General features: G+C 61.4%; 5 protein-coding genes across 5 annotated transcripts; all 5 read left to right on the forward strand.

Annotated features, from left to right (window-relative positions):
- Window positions 1-478: 478 nt before the first annotated feature.
- LDBPK_270681 (hypothetical protein, conserved) lies at window positions 479-1,897 on the forward strand (the record flags this gene model as incomplete). Its single annotated transcript, XM_003861877.1, has 1 exon — window positions 479-1,897. One exon carries the CDS (start codon window positions 479-481, stop codon window positions 1,895-1,897), a length of 1,419 nt encoding a protein of 472 aa, XP_003861925.1.
- Window positions 1,898-3,622: 1,725 nt separating this feature from the next.
- Window positions 3,623-5,545, forward strand: LDBPK_270710 (hypothetical protein, conserved; the record flags this gene model as incomplete). The annotated part of the gene is made up of 1 exon (XM_003861878.1): window positions 3,623-5,545. The coding sequence occupies one exon, from the start codon at window positions 3,623-3,625 to the stop codon at window positions 5,543-5,545; it is 1,923 nt and encodes a 640-aa protein (XP_003861926.1).
- A 908-nt stretch (window positions 5,546-6,453) lies between these two features.
- LDBPK_270700 (hypothetical protein, conserved) lies at window positions 6,454-8,169 on the forward strand (the record flags this gene model as incomplete). The annotated part of the gene is made up of 1 exon (XM_003861879.1): window positions 6,454-8,169. The coding sequence occupies one exon, from the start codon at window positions 6,454-6,456 to the stop codon at window positions 8,167-8,169; it is 1,716 nt and encodes a 571-aa protein (XP_003861927.1).
- Window positions 8,170-8,963: 794 nt separating this feature from the next.
- Window positions 8,964-12,071, forward strand: LDBPK_270690 (hypothetical protein, conserved; the record flags this gene model as incomplete). The annotated part of the gene is made up of 1 exon (XM_003861880.1): window positions 8,964-12,071. One exon carries the CDS (start codon window positions 8,964-8,966, stop codon window positions 12,069-12,071), a length of 3,108 nt encoding a protein of 1,035 aa, XP_003861928.1.
- A 1,502-nt stretch (window positions 12,072-13,573) lies between these two features.
- Window positions 13,574-15,844, forward strand: LDBPK_270720 (hypothetical protein, conserved; the record flags this gene model as incomplete). Its single annotated transcript, XM_003861881.1, has 1 exon — window positions 13,574-15,844. One exon carries the CDS (start codon window positions 13,574-13,576, stop codon window positions 15,842-15,844), a length of 2,271 nt encoding a protein of 756 aa, XP_003861929.1.
- Window positions 15,845-16,914: the final 1,070 nt, after the last annotated feature.

The following is a 16,914-nucleotide window of genomic DNA, read 5'->3' on the forward strand; positions in this document are numbered from 1 at the left end:
TCTGTCGGAAAGGAGCTCCGTCAGCGAAGGGCGTCTTATACCCGGCAGCATTCCAGGTTTGATCATCTTACGCATCTCCGCCTTCGCTGGCTGGTGCCTCCTCTCTCGTTTTCGCGCCACCGGCAACAGCAAGAGTACGCCGCCACCGTCGCTCGTCCTTCTTCCGCTCCCTCGCCCTCAAGAGTGTCAGGAAAGGTCTGAGCGTGAGGATCGGTTTTTGAAGCGCGAACGCATGTCCCGCCAACCCTCACGCAGCTCATCGCCCGGTACGGCCTTGCCCAGCGAGGCCACGGTAACCACTGCATCTCAGCTACCGAGTTACCCGTCCGCTTCGCGGTCATGCCAGAAAGTCGATGAGCCCGGTGCGTTCCTGCTCTTGAACGGCTTTGTATGCCGAACGGCGGACGCCAGCGGCCGATTTCGCCCGGTGGAAGTGTTTTCTGGCGTTTATCGCGAGGCCGCGACGGCACCTCCCACGATGCCATCGGCGAACGCGCACTTCAGTTTGTCCGCCGGCTCAGCGGAGGAGACGAGGCGTTCCATCGACTCGGACTGTCCCCTCTTCAACTGCTTCGGCGTGCTCAGTGGTGGTGTCATCATCGACCCGATCGACGGGTCGTTTGTGGAGTTCACCGACGCGGCGGTGTACACACCTAGCACTGTCGCCGCGCCAGTCGGCAGCGGGAACGACATTCAGGACGACCTCGCACGTTGCACTCTGCAGCAGGCAAACGAACAAGCCTTTCGTACCGGTGAGGCACATCTCATTCGGCCGGAGTGCCCGCTGATACTGTGCACCTCGGAGCTGCCTCTGCCCCCCAGGTCCTCTGATCCGCCGCTGAAGCGCTTTAAATGTTGCTCAAGTCCCTTCAGCGCCGCGGGAGGCGCAGGGCCCACGGTCACATCGGCGCGTCACGCAGCACAGATGGGGATGGAGAACGTCGAGAAGTGGCTGAAGCGGTTGGCGCCGCATCCGGGTCACAGACCACAGTCGCCGAGGCGGCAAGCGTGGACGACAGTGTGGGCGGATGCCGAGGAGTTTCGGCTTTCCATGCGGGCACACAGCGACGTGCGCGCCAGCGAGGCGTCTCTCTATTTGCCACCGCGCATTCCGTTTCCACTGCGCTTCCGTGGCCAGCCGATTTCGCTCATGGAAGAAAAAACGAATGAATCACCCACCGCCAGCCAGCAGCAGCAGCCGGATCGCGAGGTGAGCAGCGCGACCGCGGTTCCACCGGACGGTGTGCGCTGCGCCGCCGCCTCCTTTACGTGCTACACAGGTGTTCCCCGTTTCGCCTCAGCAACGGACACCGCGCCACGTTTCGACTTGGCGGAGTTCGCGAAGGGCACGGCAGTCGCCCGGCTGCGAAAGCGACTGCGCCCGTACTGCGAGACGGCGTCGCTGGGGCGGCGCCGAGCCTCCGACGACTACGACGAGGAGGACAAGGAAAGGTTCTTAATCCCCTTTACCGACTCCACGCCTCGCCATGCTGCGTTTGCCCTTTTCCTGTTGTACTTCAACCATTTAGGTGTCCTCTGCAATGGCGTGCGCGTTACAGGAGAGACGGCGGCCTCATCGTGTCTTGACGGACTCGACGTGGGCAGCACAACGTGGAGCCTTTGCCCCAAATACCTGTACGACGTCCGCGCCGAGGTCGAGCGAAAGCGGCGCGTGACGCGAGAGCTGAGGGAACGTCCTGAGAGGACCTTCGCTGGCGGCACGCGCTGGAGCACCACCGCGAGGAACCGCGACGCGGTCGCGGCGGCGTGGACAGCGCTGCTACTTTCGTCGCGAACGGCCTTGCTGGAGCGCATTACGGAGCTCAACCGACACATACACAAGCTCCACGACGAAAAGCAGCGTCGGCGGCACGCCGATGACCAGGAGAACCAGTGACAGTGGCGCGTCGAATAATGACAGGAAGAAGACCGCGGCTTGTGAGTCATTGTCAACCTCCATCTCTCCTCCCTCGTCCGGGTACGCTGCTGAGCACCAAGGCGACTGGGGGTGGGGGGCTTGTGGAGCGCCCCCGCCACAGAATGTTGTGAGGCACCTCTCGATGCAGCTGCGCCCACACTGTCGAAAGGAGAAGGAAAAATGGTACAACCTGAGAAACCAGATCACGACGTAGAACGTCTTGTGAGGCGTACTGCCTCCCGTATGCGAAACGTGGTCGCGAATGAATGCGAGCATGGTTTCCAGATGTTATGCGCACTCTGTCGTTCTGCCCTGCAGATGATGGTTCCTCGTGCGACACGAAGGGCGGTTCATGATGCCTACGCTCTCCCTCTCTCCCCCTCTCCCCCGGCATCGACGAACGCCCACAACGACGCATATGCTGCGCTTGATGCATCCTCTCGGCTCTGCGCGATTGGTGTCCTCGTGAATCTGCCTCCCTCTTCGCTTGTCCGCTCCCTGCATGGGTATGGATGTGACGCGCTCTGCTCTTGAACAGAGCGGGAAAAGGGGAGCAAGAACAGCAGTCACACAGTCACACAGGCACACGCATACACACACACACACACATATATATATATATACATGTATATGTGTATGTATATGTATATGTATATATATATAAGCATTGTAGGGCAAAGCGACGGAGGAGCAGGAAGGGCATCGCATTTTTTTTTGGTGCGGGAGGGCATCTGTAGAGCGGTGGGAGGAAGGGAGGAGGAAAAGCAGGTGCTACCATCTTCTGTGCGTTTTTGTGCATGTGTCGGGGAGAGTCGCAGCGCCACACACACAGGAGCGCCGCAGTCTGATAGAGGCATCGCTGCCCTTTTCTCTTGCGGCTGCTGTTTTTGTTTTTTTTTTTTGCACCGATCATCCCTCTTTCTTCTTCAACCCCTCTGACTGGTCCCTCACCTCCTCCGACCTCCTCCACACCCGCCCACCCATCCACACATAGATACACATCCTTCCTTGCCGCGCCAGATGCTGCGTATCGGTCGGCGGAGCCTCGCTGTTGTCACAGCGGCTGCCATCACGGACGCGGCGACCAAGCTGAACGCGCTCCTCGACATGAAGAATCGTACTCATCCGGTTCCTCATGGTGAGATAAAGCGCTTTCTCAAGACGGAAGTAATGCCGGTGCTGGCGGGAACGGAGCTGGACCGGCGCGGTAACTCGACGGACCTCCGTCACTTCCTCGGCCAGCTCACCCGCGACGCGGCCTTCGCGGCTGTCATCGTTGGTGCCCGTCCAGAGGCGAGCTTTGTGCAGGCAATCGTGACGTGCATCAAGGAGGACCATCGGCGCATGCGCTTTCTTCCCAAGATGTCCTCGCCGCAGGCGACCAAGATCATCGAATATCTTTGTAAGGCGGGCGTGACAGATACGGAGGTGTACCCCGTCCTGATCTCGCGGCTGAACTTTGGCACTCTGAACGAGCTGGGCAGGGTCATGTTTGCACTCACGGAGTCAGGCTTTCACGCTCTGAACATGCTTGTTGTTGTACCCCTCTACAGTGGAGAAAAGTGGGTGCTCAACTTCGACAAGACGAAGACGAAGAGGAACGCGCCGTCGTGCAGCGCCTTCGACGCCGTGCGCGTTCTGCGCGCGCTCTCCAAATCGTGCCGCGCCTATGTCGAGGAATGCCGGCGCGCCCCAAAGGAAGGCATGACGGGCGTCCCCAGCGAGAGCCTTAATCTACTACGCAACAACCTCCTGCGCTTTATCTTCGAAAACGCGTCCGTGCTGCGCGGGGCCCACTGGCTGAACGTCGCCCGTGCACTACTGAACTTCCCGAGGGAGTTCAGCGAACTGCGGAACTTCGTCCGAGACTACCCGGCTATCGAGAAGGAAGTGCGGTCTGCGCTCGACGTGTCAAGGGACCGCACAGTGGCGCCATCGTCGCACGACGCGGCAGCACCATGCGCCGTCAACTGCGAAACCGTTGGGGCGGCCGCAATGCAGTGCGTATTTCAGTACGCCGAGCAGCGCAGTGCTATCCCAGATGTGGAGGTGGAGAGCCCCGTCAGCGCGGAGTTCCCTTTTGACCTTAGCTACGGCGACCTCGTGAAGCTGCTCCCCTTGCTCGATCAGTTTCCCTGCATGACATCGGCGCAGAAGGCCCAGCAGCGTGCGGAGCTCGTGCTGCAGGTGATGTGCGCGAACGTGCACCGGCTCCGCCTGCAGGACCTTGTCGCCGCGCTACAGGTGCTGCGCCGCATACAACCATCGGCCACAACGACAGCGGCAGTGGAAACGATCGCGCACGAGGCGGGCAACCGCCTCACCGTTTCCTCTGCAGAAGAGGTGCTCGGTGCCATATCCTTCCGCACGGTCGCGCAACTTGCAGCCGCGCTGGCGGCGCTGCGCGTCACTCGCTGCGACGGCTTCGTTACGTTTGTGACCACCAGGAATGACATATTTCCGTCTTCGCTGACCGTGGACACGGCGCTTTCCTTCATCAACGCCTTAGCGGCGCTGAAGATGACGCGCTCGAGCCTGTGCCATGGCGCGCTGGAATCGATACTGCGCGGTGTGCTGAACTTTTACAGGCAGCAGCTGAGAAATGGGCCCCTGCTGGACGCCTTTCCCATCTTCGTCGCCCGGATGCTGCGCGGCTGCGTGCTGCTCGACTACATACCACCCGCGCCCATTCTAAAGAGTCTTCTCGGCTCGGCGGAGGCGCCGCTGCGCATGAGTGAGGAGGTGCACGGCGCTGGCGGTGTACTCGTGTTCGATCTCTCACGCTCCCTGTCCCACTTTTTGAAGCAGGCACGGACCACCGCTCCGGAGCGGGAGAGGGATCTGTGGGACAACGGTGTGGTGAGGGTTGCGCTGCCCCTCGCTGTCGCGTGTACCGAAGACACAGTACATGCTATGGAAAGCTATCGGCAGACATCATCCTCCTCGCACACGGCAGTGTCGTGGCGCTCCACGGTCGAGATGCTGGCTCTCTTCATTGATCCCCAGATGAATAGCACAGACAGAGGCACCATGGTGCAGCGCCTGCTAGAGGTCTTTTCAGAGGTGGAAGCCTTGCTGAGGGCCGCTGCGACAGCGACCCGCGCACACCTCGAGCAGTGCTCCCGCCACATCCACCACGCTGACGAGGCTCGTCAGCGTTCACGGCAGACGCCCTTCAACGCCAATTGCAACATGCACTTTCTCTCTGCTTTGCTAATTTTTGAGTACGTCATCTTTCACGCCAACACGCAAGCTGGGAGACTGCTCTCCAGTATGGCTAGCCAACCCAACACTAGTGTCCGTGACGATGCCGAGAAGGATATGGCAACTCTGGCGGGCTTAAAGGACCAGTACTGTGAGTTTCTTGGGGCCCCTATCGGCGAGTCGGTGGCCGACACGCCTATGCATATCGTGCGTCGCATCTTTGAGTGCCCGCTCTCGGGCCCTGTCGCCGGCTCAGCCGCGGCGCCGTCCACAGTTGCGCTCCTGGAAAAGAGGGATGCGGTGGAAATCACGACCACGCTGCCGTTTGCGCTCTCTCTCGTGATGGACCCGGGGCCAGTCAACGAGTTTTTCACGGAGCGCTGCATGTCGATTATGGTGGGCGACGCGGAGGACGCACATTGAGCCAGAAGGGAGCAAAGGCGGCGCTTGTGAGGTGCGCAGAGGCGGAAACGTTCTGAACGAAACACACGAGGCTCGACGGCAAGTGTACCAGCGTCTCTGTCTGCGCAGCCCGTCAACCCGACAACGTGGATACGGGGGACTTCTTCCGCAGCGCCCTCCGCCCTCCCTCTCCCCCCCCCGCGCGCAGAGGCATACATCTGCGCCCTCGTTGAGTCTCAAATACATGTATGTTTTTTTTTTTTTGGTGGGTCACCACCGATTGTGATGGTTGTCGGGGGGAGAGACGAGAAACGCAAAATGAAACATGCGCAGGAGACGCACTGGTGGCAGCGATGGCACTGCCCGCGCTAGCAGCACAAGAAAAGTAAGAACAAGTGGTCGCGCACGTGTGCAGCGAGAGCAAGTGATTGAAGGCGGCTCCAGATGAGGGCGCGAGTGGAAGTGGCGACGCCCGTGTGCGACTCGCCGTTGATTCTTCTGTGAGACGACATGAGTGCGTCTCTGGGCGCCTGGCGCGTCTCACGCCACACGCGTTTTCTTTTTTGTTGTTGTTGCCGTTGCTGCTCTGGTCGACGGTGCCAACATTCTAGCCGGTTCTGGCGCATGTGCGGTGCACAGATGCGTGATGTTACTCGTGACCAGTGCTGTGCATCGCAGCCACTCCACCCCTGCTCGGCTGGACTTTCTCACACGCTTCTTCTCTTCTTTGTTGAAATCCAAATTGTCACCACGGTCATGCTTTGCGCGAAAATGGCGTTGTCCGTGCGTCAGTGCACACGCTGACACACGGCAGTGGTCGTGTCGGTCCCTCCTCTTGCCCTCGCCGCCAAAGGAATTCGGGGATGCAGCGGCCGTCATGGCAGAGCAGGCCGTCGTCCGCGCGGTTGAGTATGGCAGGTGCTGGTGCCATGCCGTCGGAGGCCGATTTGGATCGGCTGCGCAGCCGTCTTCACCAGTCCGGCGCCATTGTATCCTCTCGCTCTGTCGCGTCCAGGGCGGATGCGAACTTCGACTTGGAGGTTGTCAACGTCGGTGATGGACGGCGCGCCACCCCGGTAGAGCACTTGCTGGCGCGGCTGGAGCAGCACGGCCTACGTCGCCGACTGGTTGCCGAGGACGACGCCGCAGCGTACGCCGTGGATGTAGCCGCACGCGCGGATACGGAGGAAAACGCGGACGACGACAGCGACGAGACGCACGCATCAGGGGACGGCAACGCTGAGGACCCCAGGGCCGTATCCTCTTGCTCCTCGGGTGATGGGGCGTTCTCTTCCCCGGCGCCATCTCAGGCCCCCGAAACGCGTGAAGCATACTACTACCTCTGTGTTCCCTGTGAGCTCCGCCTCACTCGCATCAGCCGCCGTCCGCCGCGCTGGCGCGCACTCGAGGACGTGCACTTCCATTTCTCCTCTGCGGCGCACCGCGCCACCGCGTCGTGGATGGCAGACGACGATATCGACGAGACGCTCCACTCCACGCCACTCATCACGCCGACGAACTACTACAGCCGTATCTACGTGAACGGCGTCCCAACACTCTTGTCACGCCGCCCGGGTGGGGGCGACATGTTCTACCCACTGCCGCACGAGCAGGACCTTGTGGCCCCTTACAGCGCCGCGGCTGCGCGCGACGGCGAGCGTGTCGACTGTTGGCACGGCTCGCAGACGGTGTCAAACTCCTCAGGGGCGTCGGGCGCACTCGCCGGCAGGTTCTTTCCTTCCTCGACGCTACGAGGTGCGCAGGGCGGGGCACCTGTGTTGTGGCATCGTGCACTTCCCAGTCTCTACACCAGAACGGTTCAGGTTGTACGCCGCGCGCGCTCCAGCTGTCTGGCCGATTTGCCGGCAGACCGGCGAAGGTACCGTGTGGCCCGCAGGAGGTCGCGAGTTATGGTAGGCGTCGACCATTGCAGCCTCGACGAGTACCGCGAGCAATCCTGGATGCCGCTGCACAAGGTGCCGCTGTGGCTGGCGGTGTATCGACTCCGCCGGGAGCGCGTTCCCAAGCCTCTGCTGGCCCGCCCCGAGTCCGCCGGCCCACATGGACAGGCTGTGCCACTTCGGTGCAGCGAGTCCGCCGTGCGGGCAGCCCAGGCAGCTGATGTGGCACATCGGACAGTGTACACGCAGCCCTACCACCCAATAGCGGAGGGCTCTCGAGACTATCAAAGGCAAGGCGACGCCTTCACGGCAGCCGTCCCCGTGCCGACCACGGTCTTTGAGGATGAGTGCTATCGAGTCGCTCTCGTGTCCGCTGCGGAGCAGGCGCGCCACGAGGGCCTTTCCCACCCGGTGACCTCTCGACCGCTGAGCCGCTCCTTATGTCCGGCCGACGTTGCGTCGGAGGAGATCAATCGCCCGGTGCTGACGCTTGAGCTACTCATGCAGCACACCCAATCCACTGCCCAGTCCTGGAGACCTGCCGTCGGGTCGAGCACCGCACTGAATAGTTCCTTCGTGCCGACCACCGCGCCACCGTCACCCTCTCGTCGCAGCAGCATCAGCCACCTCACCCGCAGTAGCAGTTCAGGCAGCACATCATCCTCGCCCTCGTTTGAGCACTCCAGCACGTCGAGGTCTTTAACTCACACCCGCAAACGGGTCAAGCGGGACGGCTGTCTGTGAGATACGTATCACGTTCCCACTAGCAAGGGCAAATGCGCACGTATGAGCAGAGGGAGGGCGGCTCGCTGCTTGGATGGATGATGCGGCCTTCATTCACAGTCCATGCCTTGTTTTTATCTCCCCTCCCCCTCCCCTCCACACGCACGCGTGCCTCGCTCCACGAACAAGAAACGAGCGCCTCTGCTGCAGCCAGCGGAGGGGGAGAAGGGGGCGGAGCACTGAGGAGGGGCTTCACCCCTCGTCTCCCTCCGGCAAGGAAAGCGGTTGAGTAATGAAGGACACAAGACACGAAGCTCATTGGAAAGGGCAGCGCCGTGGCATCTCACGTTACGTTGTATCCCTTTTGGGGGAGGAGAGCACCTGCGGCGGAAGTCTGCGTGGTGACCACAGCAGCACCCTTTTCGCAGCCACTGAGTTCTATGTACCTGTGTCTTATTCGAGCGATACCTCGCGCGAAGCCACACGCACGCATTTTCCCGTCCCTTTTTGACGACCCCACCCCTTACCTTCGCCGTTTCTCGCTTCCTCCTCTGGCCGGCACACGCGCACGCACCATCGGCAACGGAACATGTCACACGAGAGCACACGCGCACCCTCCCCACACCCCACACCGCACTCCTCCCATCTCCATCGGACACGGCCGACAAGGGTAGGCGCCGCGCGTTTTTGTTTCTGCGCAGTGGAGTACGGCAAGATTCTCTGTCTCCCTCCCTTTTGTACTCGCTGGCTCACCGCCATCGTATCCACCACCACCACCACCACCACCACCACCCCTATTTCTCTCTCTTCGGGCCATGCAAGGAACTTTGTTTTCCGTGAACGTGCTGCGAAGCCCTTTTGGGGTGCGTGGGGCACACTTGGTGCCGCCGCCTGACGCCGAGGTGGCTGTGGGGAGGGTGTCGACTGTCACAGATGCCAAGGTGACGGATAGCTATGCGCAGGTGCTGCCGCTGCACACGCCCGTTGGCCGTACGACACGTCAGAGCTACGCGGTCTCTGGTACTCGCGGGATCCAGCAGTTGGTCGCCAACACGCGCAGCGCCTCTTTCTCGGCGCCGTCCACTCTTGTGGCAGCTCAGCGAGTCAACAGCAGAGGGCACTGCATGCCATCTGCCACGCCGCAGCTGCAGGTCATCTCAAAGCACGAGAAGGGCCGCCTGCTGGTGTGGAATGGCCTCACCGGCGCCGTCGTCGCCGCCTGTATCTTTCCCCCGACGTTCAATGTGGATCACTGCGCAGTCGCGGCGTCGTATGTATACACGACCGTGGAAGGCTCGGCGGTCAAATCTGTTGCGGAGGAGGAGGCTTGCGTGTATGTATGGTCCCGCTCCACCCTTCGCAGTGTCACGGTGCTGAGAGGGCATAGCGGCCGCTTGACCGCCTTGGGGGTGTGGCCGATGGAAACCTCGACGCTTATCGCGACGGCAAGCCTCGACGGCACGGTGCGACTCTGGCGCCATCAGCACAGCCCAGGGCCCTGGGACGGCGCGGTCGCTAACGAGGACCCGGTGCAGCTTTTGTGGGTGCTAGCCACAGCGGAGCTGGGGAGCGTGCACTCGCTGAAGTTTCTTGCAGCAGACACCGTGGTGGCAGCCGCTACTCGCTGCGCACTGGCTTTTGTTCGCTTTCCTGATGCACCGGCGAAGCGGAAGGGCCGGGGCAGCATGGTGAGCATGGGAAAGGCCGACGCTCTCGCTTTCCAAATGGTGCGGTCCATCGTCGATCCGAACGGTGGCACTACCTTCCTGCATGTGTGTCCATACAACCGCACCAGTGGCGGGGTGGTGGCGGTGACTCCCGCGTTAGGCAACTTTAGTCTGTCCTCCCTCGCTTCCTCTTCGCCAGCTCGAGTCAGTGCCGCAGCGCCCGTGTCGGAGTCGTCTACAGTGTACCTCCTGACCGGCAGCACCAGCGGGTACATGCAGGAGTGGACGGTGGATGTGGAGAACACGGCATCTGCAGAGGCGCCGCCGAAGCCGGCTGCCTCGTCCGCCGAGCCTGTGTACGTCGACATCAAGTGCCGCTGGCACCACAAAGCGCACTCTGCCACGGTGGACTGCGTCGTCACGGACGAGGATGTCGTGGTAAGCACGAGCCTGTTCGACCGCGCCAGCATCTACCACCGCACTAGCGGTGCCACCTGCGCCATCGCCAGCACCGCGGCGATTCCCGTGCTCGTGCCGCAGCTGAAGGAGCTCGTGTGGGGCACCATCGACGGTACGCTGAGCGTCGCGAGCTACGCGCGCTTTGCGTCTGGGGTGGAGAATGAGCTGCAGCTGCTGTGGACGGCCAGGCCGCACGCGACGGCGATCCGCGGAGTGTGCTTGTCCTTGACACCCGACCTCCGCTGGGACACCCTCTGCACCGGTGCAGCCGACGGGTCTATGTGCGTGTGGAGGGCCATGCCGGAGTCGGGGCGGACGGCGGCTGGCAGCACCGCAGCAAAGAAGGAGGGCGCTGCGCCATTGATTGCCCACCTCTTGCACGTATTCGCTCTGCCACCGAACACTGTGGAGAAAGGGGATGCTGATGGGAAGCGGGTGGCGGCCGTGGTGGCGGGGCTGAAGGCATCCACCGCCGGCACACAAGGTGCCATCATTGTCGTGGAGCTGGCAGCCACTGGAGATGTTGGCCAGGTTGCCGCCGTGCTCCTCAAGGACAACGTAGAGGTGTCGTGCGCGCACCTGTGCCGCGGCGACAAGGGCACCCTCTCCCTCTGGGTCGGGACGCGCTGTGGTCAGCTGTTGCACGCTCTCCACAAACCGGCGCAGAAGGTCTGGACAGCGCTGATGCCGGTGCAGTGGGATGGCAAACCGAACGGCAGCGTGGTCGCCATCGCAGATGACGCCGGATCGTCGTCCATCATGGTGGCTGTTGCCGAAGCGCCCGACGCGAGTCGGGCGTCGCAACGCCTGTTCCTCTCCGCGCTTCAGCTGGAGCCCGGGGCGACGGTGAAGACGATGCTCTCACGATGGGAAAGTGATATTGCCCTTCCTTGCACTGTATACGCCGCCAGCCACCGCGAGCGCACGTTCGCCATGACATGGGTGAGCAAGGTGCTCTCGGGCGAGCAAGCCTCTCCGCGTGCCATCAGTGGGCTGCTCGTGTGTTGCAGCGACGGCACCATGGTGCGCTGTTTGCGCACTAGCATGGCCGATGCTGCCCCTTCTGTAGGCCCTTGGAGCACACCCGAGGTACTCGTCATGGCGGCGGCGTCGGGGCAAGCAAACACCATTCAGCGCAATTTCGACGAGTCGCCGTCCTTCTCGGCCACAGCGGTGGCCTCGCCAAGTCGAAACTCCGATCTTCTCTGCGTCGACATGTTTGAGAACAGCAAGCGATTACTGATGCCGTCGAAGGTGCGGACGACGCAGCTGACAGCGATCCTGTGCGACGTTGGGACAGAGAGGGTGCGGCTGGCGGCGGTGCGGCAAGAAAAGCCGGATGCCGCGAGCGAAGTGGCACTCTTCGACAACGCGGGTCGGGAGTTTGGTCGCGTAACGCACGACGGCGCCGTGTTGCACAGCAACGACGTGTCTGCAGCATCTGCCTCGAAAGGACCGATCAGCTATACACCCAAAGTGCAGGGGGCATCCCTGCGTCGGTCCTCGGCGGCGGCAGTGGCCACGGCAGCCGAAGCTGCCAACTGCACCGCTATCGCTGCACACGCGGGGGATCGAATCGCCTTCATTGGCTACGATGACGGTCTTCTGCAGATGGTCGACACAGCTGACGTGTACGTCTTCTGTCGTCGCTGGGCAACAGACGCGACTGGCGTCGCGCGACGGATCGTTGACGTGCGGTATGCTGGCTCGGGGGTAGTAGTGGTGCTGTTAGCGAACCACCACCTCTGCAGTTTCGCTGTTCCCCCGCGTAGTCTACTCGACCAACCTTCGCTATGATGAGGCCTTGAGCGTGTGTTTCGGTGCACTGGTTGGGTGGGAAGGCCTTCTTTTTTCCCGATTGTGTCGTCCTGCGCGCTTCTGTATGGCATCGTTGCTTGTACAACATAATGAGGTGAACAAGTCACTCCTTCTTTTGTTTCAGCGTGTGCCCCTTGCTCTGCCCGTGCAACGCGAGCTGCACGCCACTCCACGCCCCTCCAGCCGGCCCCGTCACACCGGCCCACATGGCCTGGCGCGAGGCAGCGGTAGGCATACGCGGTACAGCACTGCGCCAACACAGTCACCTGCGGACGGCCTCCGTCCCAAGCGCTACACAGCCGCACCCTCCTTGAGAGTGGCGCAGGCTCCCTGCACCGCTGGGCAGAGTGAGGGCCCCGGAGGGGGAGGGAGAGGGGGGAGATGTGTTCGAGCCACGCTGGCCGCTCCGGCGCCACGCCCTCCACAACCTCACCAGCGACATCAGCAGCGATACATCGCTCTGACCTCCCCTACGTCGTCGGTGCTGGGCCCCGCCACCACCCGAGGTGGCTGGGGCACTTGGCAGGGGTTTAGGGGTTGGGGGGCTGGCTCGCTTCCCCACAGCCACACACACACACACACAGAGTGGTGTGCGTGCTGGGCCCTGCGACACGACGCACTGAGGGGTGCAACCTCCACCCCACCCCACCCCCTTCCCGCTCATCCGAATGGGCAGGTCACTCATAAAAGGAAAAAGCCGATGCCGTTTTCGTAAGAGGCTACAGCTTATCACGACGCTCCCTCTCCTTTCTGTTTGTTTGTCTACCTCATTACGTTCTTAGTTCGCTTTCTCTATCCTCATGTACACGGAGCTCTCCCCTCCCCCCTCCCTCCTCCTCCCCAAGCACACACACACACGCACACATAGCAATGATATAGATATGATGAAGCACCTACGCCGTGGAACGTCCACCGCTTCGTCTCTCGCTGTCGCGCCTCCTCAGCGCAAAGGCGGCCCCGATGTGGCATCCTCGATCCCTCCCTTCCCCTTATCCTGTGCTGGTTCGCCTGCAAGTAAGCCGTTCACGAATCAGCGCGGATTGCGAGGGGCTGAGGGGGCAATATGTTCCCCTTTCCACCGAATGCCTTCACGATTTGCCTTCTCTCTGTTGTGACACCGGACATGAAGTGGTGGAGGTGGTCATCGGCTCGTCTTATTTTGTCCTTCTTGTCTCTGCTTTTGCTCTGCTGCCCCCCCCCCCCTACTCCTCCTTTTCGCTGTCTCTCTATCCCTCCACACTAGCCAATCTTCACAACCCCAACAAGCATCCGCACCACATTAGACATTAACGGGTCTCTGGTGTCTCCCTCTCTCCAGTGAAAGGTCGTACTGACTCTGCTACTGCATTCTTCGTTTTCAGTAGATTGTTTTCTCCTCAGCGCTTCGTCGCAGAGGCTGCGCCAACGAGTAGCGTTCCCCCCTCTTTCCCTCTTTTTTTTTCTGTGCTGACGGTGGCGACGAAAGCGTTGCTGTTGACATCATGGCCTACAGCCAATCGCAGCAGATGCAAAAGGAGTTCCGGCTGCCGATGGTGCCGGGACTGTCCTGTGGCGAGGAGATGATGCGCCGCAACTACGATCGTCGCCAGATACACGGTGTGAAGCTGGACTGCGCGACGGCGATCGCTGGCGTGCCAGCAGATCGCACTCTCACCGGCGGCAGTAGCGACTACCCCGGCTCCACGCTCAAGGGCGCCGTGATGGCCGTCGCGGAGGCGGCCAGGGCTGACGAGCAGGGCGCGGAGGACCCGACAGGCCGCGTGCTCCGCTACTACGGCTACTGCATCGAGCCAGTCTCGGACAGTGCACTGGAGACGGAGCGGGTGCGCAAGGTGATCCTCAACTTCTACCTGGAGGATGGCACGATGAGCGTGACGGAGCCGAAACAGGACAACTCCGGGTTTGCCTTTCCCGCCAACCTGAAGCGCCACATCGTCCCCAACCCGGACGGAACGCCGATCACCGCTGCACAGCTGAAGGTGGGTGGGTCGGTGTCCTTCTACGGCCGCACATACGAGCTGTACGACGCCGACCCCTTCACTCGGGCCCTGCTCAAAGAGGGTGGGGAAGAGGTGCCGCAGGCCATCGTGCCGCCGACGGACGTGTACACCACGATGCGCGGCCGCCCTGTGGCCAAGGCGCACGACGTCCCGTCCATCGCGGCGTCCAGCCCGCTGAACACGATGCTCTCGCCGGCCCAGGTACGGGCGACCCGGCAATTCCTCGAGTTTGACCGCAAGGTGCTGCGGTGCGACTGCACGTGGGACGACACGACGAGCCTCTACGGCACGAAGCACTTTCTCACGCTTTACTACTTCCTTAGCGACGGCAGTATCGCGTTCGTCGAGAAGGATGTGCAGAACAGCGGCCGCGACCCGTTTCCCAAGTTCTTAAGCCGCCAGCGCATCGCGAAGCCGACAAGCGCCTCCGGCAAGTTTGACTCCTCTTCTCTTGGCTCCGTCACCTTCAAGGAGGACGCGAACACCGTCTACTACACCGACGAAGACATCCGCATTGGAAACGTGCTCAACCTCTACGGCCGCCAGGTGAAGATCCACGACTACAACCAGTACACCCGCGACCACATGGCGAAGAAATTCGGCATCACAGCATACGCTCCCATTCCCGGCGCCACGCCGCCGCCGTTTGTGCCGCCGTGCTCGACGCGCCGCGAGATCTCCGAGGAGACGGTGCGCGAGCACCACAACGAGAAGCACGAGGAGCTTCGCCGCCACCGCTTCGCCAACTCTGTTGTCAAGTTTCTCGCCCGCCTGGACAACGGCAAAGAGGAAGACAAGGTGCGCCGCTTCGTGCTGGCCGTATACCTGGCCGACAACAGCGTCTCCATCTTCGAGCCCGTCATCCGCAACAGCGGAATCGTGGGCGGGAAGTTCCTGCAGCGCCAGAAGGTGCGCCGCGCCGATGGCGAGTACTTCCGCGCGGACGACTTCTACGTCGGCGCGCGCGTGGTGCTCAACTCGTTTCCGTTTGTCATCCTCAACTCAGACGAGCACTCGCTGAACTACATGGAGCACAACCCTGAGGAATTCGGTCACTCTGACATCAACAAAATCGTCCGCAAGATGCAAGCGATGCTGCAGAGTAGCACCACGGGTCTCGCCGAGGCGTTCCGCCTCGCCGATGAGAACCGGAGCGGCGGCCTCGACATGGAGGTGTTTCTGTCCATCATGAAGGAACTCAACCTCGACATCACCGAACAAGAGATCCTGACAGTGCTACGGTACTTTGACAAAAACAACGAGTCGTACGTCAGCTATGAAGAGGTGGCCAGCCGCATCATGCCCGAGGGCAGCGCGGTGGCGAGCGACAACCGTTCGTGGGACGCTATCTACCAGGAGGGCGCCGATCATGCCACCGCGTCGTTCCTCGACGACCCCAAGGAGGCAGAGGAGAAGGAGCGCAAGAGCCGCGAAAACGCGGCGGCTTCTCGAGGTGCGACGGAGTTCCTCAAGCTCTACGATCAGCGCCGTCAGCTGTTCATGAAAGAGTTCCACGCCATCACCGACTACGCCAAGGACAGCCTGATCGGGTCTGATGAGTTTAAGATGTGTGCGCGGCGCAAGCTGGAGCTCTCCTCCATCTCCGACGAAGAGATGTGCGCGCTGGCGAAAAATCTCTTTCCTGTTGTGGCACCGCGCGTGTCGTACGAGGAGTTCATGCGCCTGCTGAACGGCACCTCCACCTACGCCCACACCGTCGCCGCCATCGCCTCTCACGGCGCTTCAAAGTAGGCTGGAATGTGGTGGGTGTGATATGGCAGCAGACGGAGGGGAGGAGAGGGGCACCGAGGCGGGTGCTTGCCCGCCTGTATCTCTAAGTAAGTGTGCGTGTATGTCCACAGCTACAAAGACACGATGTAAAGTACGAACACAAGAGCAGAAGCTGATGCGGTGCGATGCTTGGCAAGGTGTCTCACTGGAGCCTAGAGCGCTACCCCCTTTCTCACGTCTCGCTCCGCCCCAGTGACTCCGCGGGAGAGAAAGGTGTCGCGCTTGTGATGATTGCAGATGTGCATGAGGTACGATGGCTGTCATCTCTGCGTTGTCCTCTTTTTTTTTTGGTGGGGGAGGGTCTTTTCATGTGCGTGTGTGTCTGTGTGGGGTTATTTTGAGTGTGTTTGTTGTCATGTTTCCACCGTTGCTTCTTGCGCCTGGTGTCCATATTTAGACCTCTGCTTCCCTTCTCCTCCCATCATCGTTAGGGTCGCTCGTCGTCCAGCAATGGCGATAGCCTTCTTCGATGACACCCCCTCACCTCTTCATCGACAGGCCAAGGGAGAGGGGATGAGGGCAAGGGTCGTACCGTCTTATATACATACGCACAGAGGGAGAGAGGGGGGGGGCGTGCGTGCACGTGACACTAGTCCTTTGTATTTCCTTCCTCTCCTCCTCCCTCGCCCCCTCCCTTTCTCATCTATCTTTCTTGTATCTGTGGCTGTGGCTGTATGCCACTCGTCTTCATCGCGCTGCGGCGGATACGCGGGTAGTTCATGTATGATAGGGCATCTCTCTGTCCGCTCTACGGTGGCAAAGCATCAACGAGGAAAGCGGAATAAGGCCAGCGGACAAGTCACAGAAAAGCTCTCCAGGGTGGAGAGGGGGAGGGGTGCGGAATGGGCTGCGCGGCGGCGTTCGCGTGACTCCAGCTCCGCCATCCGTCTCCTCCTCTTTCCCCTGCCCTAGCAACACCCTCCGTACTCTTTCCTGTGATGATTTGTGTCGACGTGGAACGCATTAGGGGCAGTTTTGCGACTCATGCTTTGATCTACAGTCGATGCCTTTCGTGTGTGCGTGTGCACGTG

The sequence above is a fragment of the Leishmania donovani genome, chromosome 27 (genome assembly GCF_000227135.1).
Source record: "Leishmania donovani BPK282A1 complete genome, chromosome 27".
NCBI lineage: Eukaryota > Euglenozoa > Kinetoplastea > Trypanosomatida > Trypanosomatidae > Leishmania > Leishmania donovani.